Here is a 15,551-nt window from a genome sequence, read left to right as displayed (position 1 = left end):
TTCATTTTATATTATGTGCCTCTCATATGACTTTCAGTAGCTGTTTGTTATATGCCTTGCACAAGGGCAGCCTATGGCAAAATTGTACTTTATTAAACTGTACTTTAGTGCTGAAAAATTGCAGCACTGACTGCAAAAATGTCCTGTATGTACCAGGCACCTGCCTTATGACAGATGGTAAGGACACGGCTGCCCTGCACTTGTTGGCACTGAACTCATCACCTAACACTGGATTTCTAGTATAGCACTAGGTGCAGAGCACAGCCAAACCCCATACTCAAGTACTTTTAGAAAGAACACTAAGGCAGTGCTTTGGCATTTGCATTGATGGTCTCCCTCAAGAAATAAAACAGCTATTTACAATACATGACTTCTGTGCATTTTTGCAACTTAACTGCAATACATTTTAACAGAGTAATTAAGCTTTTAAGTTCTGTGTGTTTACTGTATTTTCTTCTGTGCATTCAAGGAGGCCCAGGATCCGGCAAAGGAACACAGTGTGAAAAACTATCAGAGAAATATGGATTATCATCAGTGGCAATCAGTGAGCTTCTGCAGAATGACCTAGGAACTTGTACAGAGAGAAGCAAACTAATCAAAGATCTCATGGAGCACGGAGATCAGGTGCCAATGGTAAGTGAACTGGCATTGATACCATCTGCTTTGCCTTTCCACTCAAACGAAAGATAAAGGATTTCTCCCAACTTTAAGACAGAGGACAAGTTCACCATTAAATTAGCCATAGTATGATGTAGATAGTAATCTGTGATAATTATATGTCTTTTTTTCTGTCTGTTTTTAATTGGTTTGGATTGGATTTATCCTAGCAACCAGACATTGGCTTAAAGGAGAAACTGGAAGACAAATAGGTGATGGCCTGAATAGAAAGATAAGTAATAAAAAGTAGTAATAACTATAAAATTGTAGTCTCACAGAGCAATACATTTTTGTCTGCCAAGGTCAGTGACCACCATTTGAATGCTGAAAAGAGTCAGAAGAACACAAATAATTAAAAAAACAAAAAATGTAAAAAATCTGTTCAATGTTCCAATATACATTTATTAGACATTCAATGGTTTTACAGTTATTTATAACATAATTAAAGCTAAAAGCACTTTATGTTTATCGCTTCTTTTCTTTTTGGTTATGAGTAGTTGAACGTCCAGCTGAGAGTTTACTGAGAAGATCCGTGACTTTGTCCAATTAGTCTTGAGGCCTGAATAATATTCAGAAACAAGTGTAATAAATACACCTTTAGGGCTCTTACACATGAGCGTTCTGACCTGCGCTCCCCTGCTATCCGTTTTTTGGCGTTCAGCCGCAGGGGAGCGCAGGAATAGACGCAAGTCATTATTTGAAATGGGGCTGTACTCACTCAGGCGCGTGTAAGCGTCGAACGCAGGTTCAGACGCAACATGCTGCATTTTTCCTGCGTTCGGCGCCTACACGCGCCTGAGTGAGTACAGCCCCATTTCAAATAATGACTTGCGTCTATTCCTGCGCTCCCCTGCGGCTGAACGCCGAAAAACGGAACGCAGGGGAGCGCAGGTCAGAACGCTCATGTGTAAGAGCCCTAAGAGTAGAACAAGATCCAAGAGAATAGTCAAAACAAGGCAGTGGTCAGGACAGGCAGCGAGCAAGACGTGGTCAAGAACATATCAGGAATACTCAAAGAACACACCCAGGAACTAAGAAATAGACCTTTTGTTGGGCAATGAATATTTGCCTGAGGCCCCTTTAAATATTTAAACTTTGGATGCAAACCGGTGTCAAAACCCGAAAGTGCGCAGAGTGGGAGGGAGGGGATGATATCACTCCAACTTGTAGTACAACAGTAAAGAGTGATTGAAGTTTTTCAGAGCACAAGTCACATGACTGATTGAAGTTTATCAGAGCACAAGTCACATGACTTGGGTAGCTGGGAAATTGACAATATGTCTAGCCCCATGTCAGATTTCAAAATTGAATATAAAAAAATCTGTTTGCTCTTTTGAGAAATGGATTTCAGTGCAGAATTCAGCTGGAGCAGCGCTATTAACTGATTCATTTTGAAAAAAAAAAATTTTCCCATGACAGTATCCCTTTAACACTAACCTTTGCTTAGCAATGTAATATTAGCCAGGGAATGATTTTACATTGAGAACAGTGCTAAACATTTGAAAAAATGCCATTTAAATATTGCTTGCAATTTTTAATTACATCCCCCTATGGGGGAAATCAGAGGGATTAGTGATTGCTGGATCAAAGTGGATGCAAGTGGAATGATAGGCTGCAGTGACTCATGCTTTTTAAGGGTTAATAGTTGGTCTCTAAACATGTATAAGGTGCTATTAGGACAATCATACACCGAATGCTATTTCAGGATACCCCCTGAAATATCCCTTCAGTAGTCATATTAGTATTTGAGGGAAACAACAGAATTGGCAATAGTCGTGAACAGAGTGCCCAAATTCATGTGCCACGTCACCTGCTAATATCTCCGTAATATCAGATCTATCTGCTAATATCTTTGATATTCTCTAAAATATCAGATTTTGATCAAATAAATATTGAGTAGAATATATAGAAAAATCAATAGCGTTTTTCTCAGTAGTACTAAAGAACTCAGCCACAGGAGACAAGTAGTCCATTAGTGAAATACTTTCCATGGATAGTCATGGAGATTTTATATTATTCCTTCAACAAAGGTTTCTTTCTGAATGTCAGTCACAGTTCCCAATGACTTTTTCATTCCTCATGTAAAAATACAAAGGTAACTTGGATACTTTGTGTCCTTGTCATTAAAAGAAAAGGACAAAACTGAGCTTGACAAAGGTTGTAATTTAAAGCCAAATATTAAACTTGAATGTGATAACCATCAGATTTCAATAAGGCACTACTTTGTTCTTCATTTGGACTTTTCTACATTAAATCCACAACAGGTTTCTAACTAAATGTAGTATTTTGCAAAATGTTTATTTTAGGGTTTAATTTAAGATTTCATTAAAATATGATTAGATTATTATTTTTTATTATTAATTGTGTCTTATATTGCTAGCATTTATTCCATACCCCTGTCATTCTGTGTAAGTGCATCTGCTGCAAGACACCAAATATGACAAACAAGTATTAGAGAAACAAAGGGCAATGACAGAAAATGGCCTGCAGTGCAGTGGGTCGGGTACCCGTGGGTTACCTGCAAAAAAAGCAGGCACCCTGCAGAATGAGGGTAGGATTTTAAGGTGCGGGTATAATGCGGGTCTGCGGGTCTCATCTAAATTTCTTATCTTATGTTATATTTTCTATATTTTACACCTTTTAAAGTTTTACAAAACTTGTTTCTGTCCCCCTCCCACTTTTGCTAATGTCACTTCCGGTTTGCAGCAACATCACTTCCTGTTTGATGGTGGTCGGCAGGACGCGTGTCAGGTTGTGGATAAGGCAGTTGCGGGTCTGGGTTGGGTAGTGGATCAAAGTGGGTAAATCATACCTCCCAACATTTTGGAAGTAAAAAGAGGGACAAAAAATTTTTTTCCGCACATAGCGCAGCAATTTTTTTGACCACACCCCTTTCTGTGGCCAAACCCCCTAATTACCATGTTTGTTTTACAAAATTTGGCAGGTTATGAAAGTTTGAAAATATTTATCCTTATCTAAACTGTGTTTTTTTGTTTCAAAATTGTTACAAAGTATCTTATTTGCACCTGTTGGGTGTTCTGGGCTCTCTGCTAAAAGCCAATTAAGTGAGAAACTTACTTTAGTGACATGATGTCTTGCTATTGTATTAATTAAACACAAGCATTAAACCTACTGTATATGTTTATTACAGACAATTATGCAGGATTTTGTAGTGCATATATTATACAGAATGTCCGCTTCTATAAATGTATTGATTTTGCCAGTAACCCCTGAGAAAATTGGTTTACAATGTTATTGTCTAGCAGTTAATATGTTTTGTGATAATGAGCAATATGATTATAAAGCAAAATTTCAAAGATTCAGATAGTCAAGGTAATGTTCCCTCTTGAAATAACTGGGTGTGAGCATTACAAGTGTATATGGGGCAGGTTTGTCAATTTTTGAGGGGTAAAAAAACACAACTATGTTAAAAAAAAATGCAACAATATTTTTTATCGACCACTTACGGTATTTTATTTTCAAGGTATATTTAAGAAAATACAGAAAATATAGATGTCACAAACAAACGAAAATCTCATTGTTACATTCATTTTCTATGAGGCTGAAAATCTCAACTGTTTTACTAAACTTGGAAAAAAAACAAAATAAAACCATTTCCCGCTAGAAGCTACCGAGCTTTTTTGTGCAAATTTTTTGGGTGTTTTTTGTAACCAATCACAGTTTCAAACAATATTCTAAATAATGTTTCCCATCACATTTTATCCCTGCGTTTTCTTGAATCACAAAAATCCTTAATTATGATTTTTTTTTTTATAAATATACCCCTTTGTGTTAATGTTTTTCCTGTCAACATAGGCACACATTTTCATTGATGGACTCTTTTCAGACTTGGGGTTGTGTGTCTGCAAAACTCATGATAAGTTCAACCCAGGGGCACTCCTGTCATAAGGCAAGTTAACAACTCTCAGGTAGCAGCAAACTGTACGTTACTCGGGTGGCAAAAAGCCCTTCCTAGTAACATTAATAGCCGATTCAAGCGCAGAGAGTGGCGCAACCCACAAGGAAGAAACAACAAACTCTAGTGTCCCTTTCTGCAAGTATGTAGCTATTTATATGAAGTTTGTTTAAGCATTTTTTAAGACATTATTGTTCTACTAATAACATAAACTCACGTCGGTGTCAATTTTGTGACCTAACTAAGTTGTACAGTTGCAGAAACTTATGAATATTACGTTTCTATCATATTCAAATCATTTTTTCTACAGGTATGGAATCTTTTATCCTGAAAATATCAGGAAAGTTCATTTACAGGAAGGCCATGTTGCAAATATGTCATTTTAAGCAAATAATTATTTAAAAATTAATTTTCTTTGTAATAATAAAACAGCACCTTCTATGTGATGGGAACTAATTTGCATTGATGTTAAAACAATACTATTGGGTTTATATAATCTGTGTCAGACTGGGATGCCAGAGCCCCCCCAGAAAATCTTAGATTGTGGGCCCACTTTTCAAACTATTATTCCGTCTCCGCATATTTTCACTCACTGAGCGCAGATCGAAGCATTCTAGTAGAACGGTCAGTTTAATTGAAAATGGGCTTTATTAAAGTGCACATATAAATTATGTTACAGCAATGGGTGTGCAAAATTAACGCGTTTCATGCCTACATACTTGGCACTTCCTCAGAGATTAATTCCTCCTCTCAACACTCAACCTCTTTATTCGCCTAGTCTTTTATATGTACTTACTATACTCTTCCATTATTATGCATTTTCCCCCATAAAGAAATAGGGAATGAAAATGCAATAGGCTAATGGGGAAATGTAATAAAAGTCGCAAAGAGCAAAACTTTATTTGCACAAATAAGAATAAAAATTTGCATTTCGTAATGTAATATTCTTCCACAAACCGTTATTGCATTGCAAATTTTTATTGCGCCTTGCGCATTTTCATTGCACATTGCCCACTTTTAAGAAATGCTTGAAGGTGTCGTAATCTTTTGTAGTAAACGTAACAACTTTTTCAGTAAGAAGTTTTATTAGATACAATGCGCACTTCTACAAACTATAAAATTCGCAAAAATTCTTCCCGTCGGAAGTGGTCGCTAAACAGTTTCCGGGTTCGCAAAAGCTATATTAAATTTGCAAAAAGGAAAAATTGTTCGCACAGAGACAAAACTTTTCACATTGCAAATATTTTTTCCATTACTGACTTTTATTACATTCCCCCCATAAATGTTTGGAAGCAAGACGGCCCACTTACACTTAGGACTACCGGGAGTTTTCCTGGTATCCCGGTGGGCCAGTCCGACACTGTATATAATGTTTATATGAATTTTAGAACTCCGGGTCACATGAATAGTGATGGGCGAATTTATTCGCCAGGCGCGAATTCGCGGCGAATTTGCGCGAATCGCCGCAAAAATTCGCAGCAAAAATTCGCCGGCGTCAAAATTTTTTTTTTAGAAAAAACGGACGCCGGCGTCAAAAACGAGACGCCGGCACCATTTTGCGAATTTTTCGCCGTTTCGTGAATTTCACGCAAAATTCGCAAATTTTTCGGCGAAGCAAAACGGCGCAAATTCGCCCATCACTACACATGAATTCTAGATGGACCTGTAGTGTCTGTCATAGTATGGACATGTACCAGAATATAATGCAGACACTTTATACAACCACTACTTAATTTTACTTGTATTGCTTTGTATATCTATTGAGTAGAGCATGTTATATACAGCTTTTAGGTCATAGTTACCTGTTTTACAATTCAGTATCTGTTCATTATTCTACTAGCATATCTAAAACTATAGAACATTTCATCAAAAAGAAGCAGTTTATCAAATGTTATCAAATGTTAAAAGGCAATTTAATGTCTCTGTGCCAACAGGATATCATCCTTGAAATCCTTAAAGAAACGATGACCTCTTGCCTTGGGAACTCAAAAGGATTCCTTCTTGATGGATTTCCACGGGAAACCAAACAGGCAGAAGAATTTGAATGCAAGGTCAGTATGCTTTCTCCATTTGTGCTTGTAGTGTAGCGAGAGTAAGAATTGTGTATGCAGAAACAACAGTTACAATATTGTTGTATGATTTAAGCAACGAATGCAACACATTTGTATTAGTTTTCTCTAAATATTTCAAGCTGGTTAATCACCTAATCAGCGGTAACCAAATGCCCACTTTATTGCCAGCTATAACCAAAGATTTAGAAGCAATGCTGATTACAGTCAGTTAAAACAGGATGCCCACAAAATGTGGTTTTGTCAATGTTTATCATAGATATACTATTATTTAATGTATTAATAATCCTTGTAGCATGGATTTTCATGTTACTTAGCTGCTTAGTCCACAAAAACGATTAAAACTGTGTCTGGTTTTAAAGAGCTCTTTCATAAACTAGGTCCTCAGTCTATGTAAGTAATTCATTTTGGCAAGTTTCGTCTAAGGGCAGCAATTTAAAAAAGATCTGGCAAAGCTTGGAAATACACCATAATAATAATGTTAGAACAGTTACTCCTAAAATGTGGGGCAGCCCCCCTAGGCTGATCAGAGCTGTGGCTGGGGGTCCCAGTCTGAAGTCCAGTTAGGTTGAAGACTAGGAAGAATGACTATGTGTCCTTCAACTTAGCCTTTAAAGCCTTGATGAACATATTAATAAGCAGCCATTAGGTTGAGGCACAAACCAGAAGGTAATAGCACTTCTTTTGCTTGTATTATAAGAGATTTAATAAGTGCCTAACACACAGCTAATTTGATCTGGTTGCCCCTTTTCAGACATTTTTCAGTTGCAGTCAACTTCAGCTGACAGAAGGGTTGAGACTGACTGGCCTTGTATAGACATTTGTAGTAACAATCACTCATATCTTGTAAACTGGAAATATGATAGGGTTTGCTCCAGGTTGAAGGAGAACTAAACCCTAGCCTGCCTTCCTCCCACATCCACTGCCCCTCCATAGAAGAAGCTGCACTGAATCAGCTTTGACTACCCATGCTCCTGCAAGATCCATGAGAGAGAACTGACATAAGAGGATGAGAAGTCAGGAGAAAATAGCACCTTTGAACTCTACTGCACAACTCAAGCTTATGGTGGGTCAGCACAAATTGGAACTTTTCAATAGAATAGATGTTGGGGGGTAGAGTGAGGTTGAAAATGGGCTAGTGTTTAGTTCTCCTTTGAATCAACCATAGCTACCAATCAGATGCTTGCTTTAGAACAGCAAACCTGTAGTGAAAAAAATTGCAAAATACTTTAGAGTTGATGGCTGTATTTTAATCAATGTTTTATCTTGCACCAAAAGCATTTTTCACCATTTTTTCAGTGAAATAAAACACATAGCAAAATTCTAGAGCAGATTAATTTACATTTTCATGAAACCAGTACATGCTAGCTGCTTATTGGTTTTTATTGGTCACTGCAACCTTTTCATCTTTAACACTTGAACAAGGCCTTTAGCATATAGTGCATCAACGAAACTTCAAAGGTGGGCCCAAGTACAGTTGTGTTCAAAATAATAGCAGCGAGTTTAAAAAAGTGAATAAAAGCTCAAAATCCTTATAATAGTTTTTATTTCCATACACACAAATGCATTGGGAACACTGCACATTCTATTCCAAATCAAAACATGAAGAAAAATTTGTGTTATTTGAAGAATTTGAAGAAAAGGGAATATTAGGCTGTTCCAAAAAATAGCAGTGTTTGTATTCTTCTTTACAAACTCAAAATTCACTGTGGAAACTGAATGTTTCAAGATTTTGCTTTTATCTGAATCACTGAACTAATATTTAGTTGTATAACCACTGTTGCTGAGAACAGATGCACATCTGGAACCAATACGTTGATCGTTTACTAGTGTGTTTGAGGGTCATTATCTTGTTGGCATAAAGTAGAGTCCTCCTCGGGTCTATTTTCTTATATCTGCACCCGACTCATACCGGCTACCTATGACCTGCAACCCAGATCCGCAACCCTCAAATTTCACCAGAAGTGGCGTCACTCCAGCACAGAATCTGCACAAAATAGAAAAAAACTACCAGACCCACAGGGGAGAATGGAAGGAATCAAGCCCACACTTTTGTTGGGTATCCAGCTGGGTCACCTGGGGAATGCCCTACACGCCCAGGGAATCAGAGACTTTTTGCCCAAAATCTGACCACTTTTTGGGTATTCCATGGGTACCCGCAGGTACCCGACCTGCTGCAGGACTCTAGAATAAGGTGACATGATCTCTTCAAGTATTTTGTATGTATTGACTGATCCATAATCACTGCTATGTGATAAATAGGCCCAACACCATAGTATGAGAAACATCCCCATAGCATGATGCTTGTGCCACCATGTTTCACTGTCTTCACAGTGTACTTAATTCAGTGATTGGGGGTTGTCTGACAAACTGTCTGCGGCCCTTAGACCCAAAAAGAATAATCTTGCTTTAATCAGTCCACAAAATGTTTTGCCATTTCTCTTTAGGCCAGTCAATGTGTTCTTTGGCGAATTGTAACCTCTTCGGCATGTCATTTTTAGTGATGGGTGAATTTATTCGCCAGGCGCAAATTCGCGGCGAATTTGCGCAATTCGCCACCAGCAAATAAATTCGCAAAACGCCCGCGAAAATGTGCCTGAAAAAATTCGCCGGCGGCGAAAAAAAACGCCGTTTCACGAACCGGCGCAAATGCGCCCATCGCTAGTCATTTTTCAAAAATGGGACTTTGCGGTGTTTCTTGCCGATAGCTTGGCTTTATCTAGGCATCTTCTAATTGTAACAGTATTCACAGGTAACTCTAAACCTTCTTTAATCCTCCTGGAGTTGATCATTAGCTGAGTCTTTTCCATTTTGGCAATTCTTCTATCCATTCAAATGGTAGTTTTCCATTTTCTTCCACGTCTGTCAGGTTTTGGTTGTCATTTCAAAGCATTTGAGATCATTTTAGCTGAGCAGCCTGTCATTTTCTGTGTTCCCCTCTCCAATCAACTTTTTCCTCAAAGTACACTGTTAAACGACCCATTTTACTCCGATTTTCAGAGAGAAATGCAGTATTATCAGCATGCACAACATTTGCTGCCTTCCTTCCTTAAATAAAATTGAAACCTGTTTTTTCACAGAAACTGATATTATTTGGAACAAGTTATTATTATTTTGAACACTGCTATTATTTGGAACAAGCCTCAATTAATGATCCAATTACACAGAATCAGCAGCATGCATGTCATGACTGTTGGGTCTGTTGGTTTTCTATTACTCTACTACACATACTAGTAAATTATTTGCCATGTAGAAATAGAATTTCTACCAAAAACAGTGATTGATCAGGTTAGTGATGTTGGACTGCTATTATTCTAAATACAACTGTATATGAAAATAGAAAGTGATATTATAAGAACATTATAGAAAAGAAATTAGGTCTCATTTGAGAGGACGAACACAATGTGCAAAGTGCAGAAATATTTCTACATTCCATATATGATTATATACAAGGTATGATATACTGTATCTCTACTAAGTAACTGCATGTAATTTCATTTTAAAATAGATCAGCAAGCCAAACATTGTGCTCTTCCTGGATTGTTCTCCTGAAACTATGACCAGTCGTCTCCTGAACAGAAGTAAAGCCAGTCATCGGAATGATGCTAACAAAGAAACCATCAGGAGGAGGTTGGACACATACTACCAAGCTATTGATCCCATAATTACATATTACGAAAGAAAATCTATTTTATACAAGGTAAACATTGTGCTACTGGAAGGGAGTTAAACCCTCTGTTCTTAGTAGGAATGCACCGAGTGACAAATTACCAAATAACCCCAGCAACCATGCTTAGATTTGAATAAGAGACTGGAATAGGAATAGGAGAGAACCCGAATAGAAAGAGGAGTAATACAAAAAGCAATACCAATAAATGTGTGGCTTTACAAAACATTTGTTTTTTTAGAAAGCTGTATTTAAAAGCTGTAAAGCGGGAAAAAAAGGCTATTACAAAAAAACTAAACAAAATAAATAATGAAAACTAATTGAAAAGTTGCTTAGAATTGGCCAACCTATAACATACTAAAAGTAAACTGAAATGTGAACTGCCCCTTTAATCTGAATCCTTAAAGGAATGGTTCAGTGTAAAAATAAAAACTGGGTAAATAAATAGGCTGTGCAAAATAAAAAATGCTTTCAATATAGTTAGTCAAAAATGTAATGTATAAAGGCTGGAGTGACTGGATGTCTAACATAATAACCAGAACACTACTTCCTGCTTTGCAGCTCTCTTGGTTTCAACTCATTGTTTACTAGGCAGTAACCAATCAGTGACTTGAGGAGGGTCATATGGGTCATAACTGTTGCTTTTGAATCTGAACTGAATGCTGAGGATCAATTACAAACTCACTGAACAGAAATGTGCCATGTGGCTCCCCTTCAAGTCACTGACAGACTGAAAAGAAAAACAGGAAGTAGTGTTCTGGCTATTATGTTACACATCCAGTCACTCCAGCCTTTATATATTACATTTTTGCCTAACTAACTATATTAGAAGCATTATTTATTTTGCACAGCCTATTTATTCACCCAGTTTTTATTTTTACACTGAACTGAACATTTGATATTCTGCTCACATTTAAATATTCCGATAAAGGTTCAAATGTGTTTCTATACTTGTCTGAATCTCTTGAAGAAGAGTTGATCGAATCATAGATTCAAGGCATCCCTATTTCTTTGAATGCTTTTCTTTGCCTAAATTTGTTTAGTTACAAATGCTACAAATATGTATGGGCTTTTGTTGTAAACTAAATCTATAAGATTACCACAGTTAAAGTTAAAATATTCCATCTTTATTTTCATCCATTAAAAGACCATTATTATTCTGTCACCAACACGATTTATGCAGAAGATACCCTTCCTGAGACCCTCGCTCGTTTGGACGGCGTAAATTTGCTGAGATATATTGATGGCAGAGAGTTTACTCAATAAAACACTGCTTGATAATCAGGTGGTTCTTTAATCCAGGGATATTGCACAATACAAAGATTCAGGAGTTCAGAAAGACCAAACGATCAACAGGTTCTATAGGTAAGAACTGGTAGTTTTGCAGCTCTATCCAACTGACTGAAAGCAACTGAAACTAAGGAACAGCAGGTGAGGGCCCCAGCTAGTGGGTTGAACTAACAAACATTAAACAGCAGGGGAGGTGAGGAATATACCAAACACGTACGAATATAATAACTGGCATTAGGGACAGCACACTCCCCGTCTGGTATCTGTAGATACCACTATATAATTATAATTGCATATTATGCGACAACAAAATAACGTCCATATTAAAGATGGCTTATCCTTGGGACCTGAAAGACAAAATGAGAAGAGACACAAAATAAACATTGAACTTAATCTTTTCAAAAGTCTTTCTAAGTGTCCATATCAGCTTGGTTTCTGTCATTGAAGTCATCGGAGATGTTCTAGGGGCAGAAGTAAGACAGTCTCTGTTGTTGGCCTGAAGAAGGTCTTCATAACTCCATCTCTGGCAGTCTTTACTTCTACTTTTCGAACTTTTCCATCTTCGCTCGGAACAGCTTTGGTGATAACAGCCATAGGCCACCCAATACGGTTAGTCTGCCGATCTTTTAACAAGACTAGATCACCTTCTTGTAAATTGGGTTTCTGTTCTTGCCATTTGCGACGTCCTTGCAATAGGCATACATATTCTTTCCTCCACCTTCCCCAGAAACGATTTGCAAGAAGTTGTACACGTCGCCACTGAAGTTAGGAGATAAGGACTTGTAACAAATGTCCTCTTCTGATCCACATATGATCTGTAGGTTCGTGTTGGGTTTAGGTTTTATCTGATAATGACATGAGCATGATTTCCCAAAGAGCTCACCTCTGTTCTCCATCAGGTTTGTTTTGCAGGTATTCACTTTATAGGGTTTTCTAACCCTGTCTAAGCAAACTTCACCAATTAGAACCCAGCCCAACTCAAGCTTCTGGGCATAAGGGGCATCACTTGGTCCACTGGTTTGTTCTTGCACCTTGTGAACGCTTGGTATATCTCTTCCCAAAAGAATTAGAATTTCAGCACTCTCATCTAGGGCAGGTATCTTGTCCGCTATGCCCTTAAGATGCGGTTGATGCTGTGCAGCATTTGGAGTGGGGATCTCTTCCCTGTTGTCTGGCAGTTGAGCACATTCAATAAGCGTGGGGAGAGGTTTGTAGTCATCATTGTCAATAGGTGCTATCTGAAATCCACAAGCTGTTCTCCCTGATACACTTATTTGGCCAGCGCATGTGCGTAGGGTGTAGGGATGAGCTTTGCTTTGGATGTTGAAGCACTTGAAGAACTTGGGACTTGCTAGTGACCTGTTGCTCTGGTCATCTAAGATAGCGTACATTTTTAAGGCCTTTTCTGGATGCCCAACGGGAGCGACCTTGACCAGACATATCTTAGCACAAGATCTTCCGCACAATTCCTTGCCACAGACTTCAGTACACTTGGTGGCCACAGGATTAGTCTGTTCCTCAGCATTCTCCCCGCCGTAATTCCGTGAGGAGTTGTGGAAGTCACCATTGGAAGGAGCCTGCCTTTTGGGCCTTGAATGGTTGGCTGTCACGTGTTTGTCACTGTTACATTCAGAACACGTAATAGCGGCTTTACAGTCCTTGGCAAAATGCTCGCTGGACGCACAACACCTATAGCAAATGTTATGATCTTTCAAGAATGTCTTTCGCTCCTCAAAGGGCTTTTCTCTGAACACACGACACTTTCTTAGTGGATGTGGTTTGTTGTGGATAGGACAGGATAGATTAGGATCAAGATCAGTAGGTTTTCCCTTCCTTGGTTCTGGAGTGGCTATTGGCTTACTGGAGGAAAACCCGGTCTTCCTGATAGAGACGGTTTTCCTGAGATCCTTGCGCCGTCCTGCTATATCCCACGTAGCGGGTTCTGTAGTAAATTGGGTTTGGTCTGGAGGTAGGAAACTTGGGTCATTTTTGGCTATAGCCATTTTCCTGATGAACCCACAGAAAAAGGAAAAGGGAGGAAAGAGAACCTGATGAAGTGACTTGTACTCTGCGCCTACCATATTCCATTTATCTTTAAGATAATGAGGCAGTTTTTCTGGGATTGGATACAATCCATAAGCAGTGTCCAGGCAGCAGAGCCCTGGAAGATGTGGGTCTGACTTTGCTGTTTCCAATTCAAGGAGAAAGTCACTTAGCTCTTGGAGTTTGCGGTTATCTTTGTTGGAAAAGCTTGGAAAGTTGTAGAATCTATTGAGCAAAGTACGTTCAATGACTTCGGGACTGCCATAATCTCGCTCTAGTCTTTCCCACACCTGAATAAGTCCCCTGGCTGGTGCCTCAATGTTAACAGACTTGAGCAACCGAGCTTGTTCTTTTGATTTAGGCCCAAGCCATTTGATTAATAAATCAAGTTCTCCCATAGGTTCGATGTCCAGGTTCTTTATTGCTGCTCTGAACGTGGCTCTCCAACTTCTATAGTGCTCTGGACGATCGTCGAATTCTGTGAGTCCAGTGATGAGGAGCTCACGTCGAATCATGTATTTGGCGAATTCAGACATATCAGTCCTTTCCGTTTTCATGTGAGCTCTTACTTCTGGTACTTCAACCTTAGGAGTTGTGGCAAGCACACACGGTTGGTATGGAGGGGGGAAAGGTGCTGCAGATGGGTTTAGTCCGGACAAAGATTTTGTGTTTGGAGAAGATGAAGGCTGCCTTGTATAGGATCCAGGGGTAGGTTTTGTTTCCGCTTCATCTCTAAGGGTGTGTCCTGTAGCATAAGCTGATTCACTGGACCCTTTAGTTTGGTGGGTGTGCGGGTTGGCTAATTCAGTTGTTTGAGCTTCTCTGGAACAAAACACAAGATCTTCGATTCGATGCCCTGGAGAAATGTATGCAGGGTCTACGATTGTAGGAAAGGTCGTTCCTCTGACTTCTTGATCTAAGACAAACCGTAAAGTTCTCATGACTGGGTCTGCTGGGGTTGTCAGACAAGGACGATCCACTTCCAGCTCTTCCTCTTTAAAGGCTTGTTCTAGAACATTTAGTTTTGCGACGGCTACTGCTGCCTCTCTTTCCTTCTGGAGGACTTCCAGCTGTGCTTCTGCTTCCGCCTGCTTGTGAGCGGCCTCTGCTTGAGTGTTTGCTATATGTGCCTTGAGCGCCGCTTCCCTTTTGATGCATTGAGCTTGGACCTTGGCTGCCTCCGCTTCTGCTCTGGCCCTTATTATCTGGCTGCTTAGGGATGATTTCTGTGAAATGGAATGCAGTGATCTAGATGGTCCTTTAGACCTTCTAGAGGAAGTGGAGGCCTTGGATGCATTATCCTGTAACTGTGCAATTCTGGTCTCCAGCCTGGTTGTTGTTTGCAGGAAAGTAATTAGTCTCTGCTGGTCCATGATAGTAAAGGCATTCAGCTCTTGTATTGCTTCTTTCATACGGGCATTGGACAAGAAAGAAGAATATTTCTCTGCAAGTCTCTTATAGTTAGAATAAGCAGTCTTTAGTCTTATTAGTGCATCAGTGAGTTGCAGTCTAGTATTGCCTGTCTCATCAGCGACGGTTATGCAGTGATCTGTTTTATTCCATAGGTTAGACAGACCATCATTAATTTCATCCTTTCGTGCCTCATACGTTTCTATGCGTTTAACAGATGGTTTGATTCTGCGTTTAGCGATCAGTTCCGATTCTAGTATGTCAGCTGCTTCAGCAGTAACGGGTATAGATTCCTCTGTTTCTGGTGAGGGATCCATTTCTGACAAATCACTCAGTGAATTAGCAAGATGCTCTTCAGCAGTCCAATTCAGACTATAGAGCTGGTAGCTAAACAGTTAAGCTGATTGCAGAGTCAGATATTGGGAAACACAATCTATGCTGGAGAGATCTCTGAGACTAGTCCAGACATTCCTCAGATGTGTGATGCTGGATCTTAGAC

The 15,551-nt window shown here is 39.0% G+C and overlaps 1 protein-coding gene across 1 annotated transcript in view; it reads left to right on the top strand.

The window, feature by feature from the left end:
- The window catches only part of LOC108715506 (adenylate kinase isoenzyme 5), a 108,927-nt gene that overhangs the window by 86,460 nt on the left and 6,916 nt on the right, over nt 1-15,551 (top strand). Inside the window, exons 11-13 of the mRNA XM_018260723.2 lie at nt 470-633; nt 6,508-6,624; nt 10,151-10,342. Of these exons, the coding sequence (XP_018116212.1) occupies nt 470-633; nt 6,508-6,624; nt 10,151-10,342 (473 nt within the window). The remainder of the gene's footprint in view (nt 1-469; nt 634-6,507; nt 6,625-10,150; nt 10,343-15,551) is intronic.

This window comes from Xenopus laevis, chromosome 4S (genome assembly GCF_017654675.1).
Source record: "Xenopus laevis strain J_2021 chromosome 4S, Xenopus_laevis_v10.1, whole genome shotgun sequence".
Taxonomy (NCBI): domain Eukaryota; kingdom Metazoa; phylum Chordata; class Amphibia; order Anura; family Pipidae; genus Xenopus; species Xenopus laevis.
Note: the sequence above shows the minus strand (reverse complement) of the source record. Positions and strands in the feature narration are given on the sequence as shown.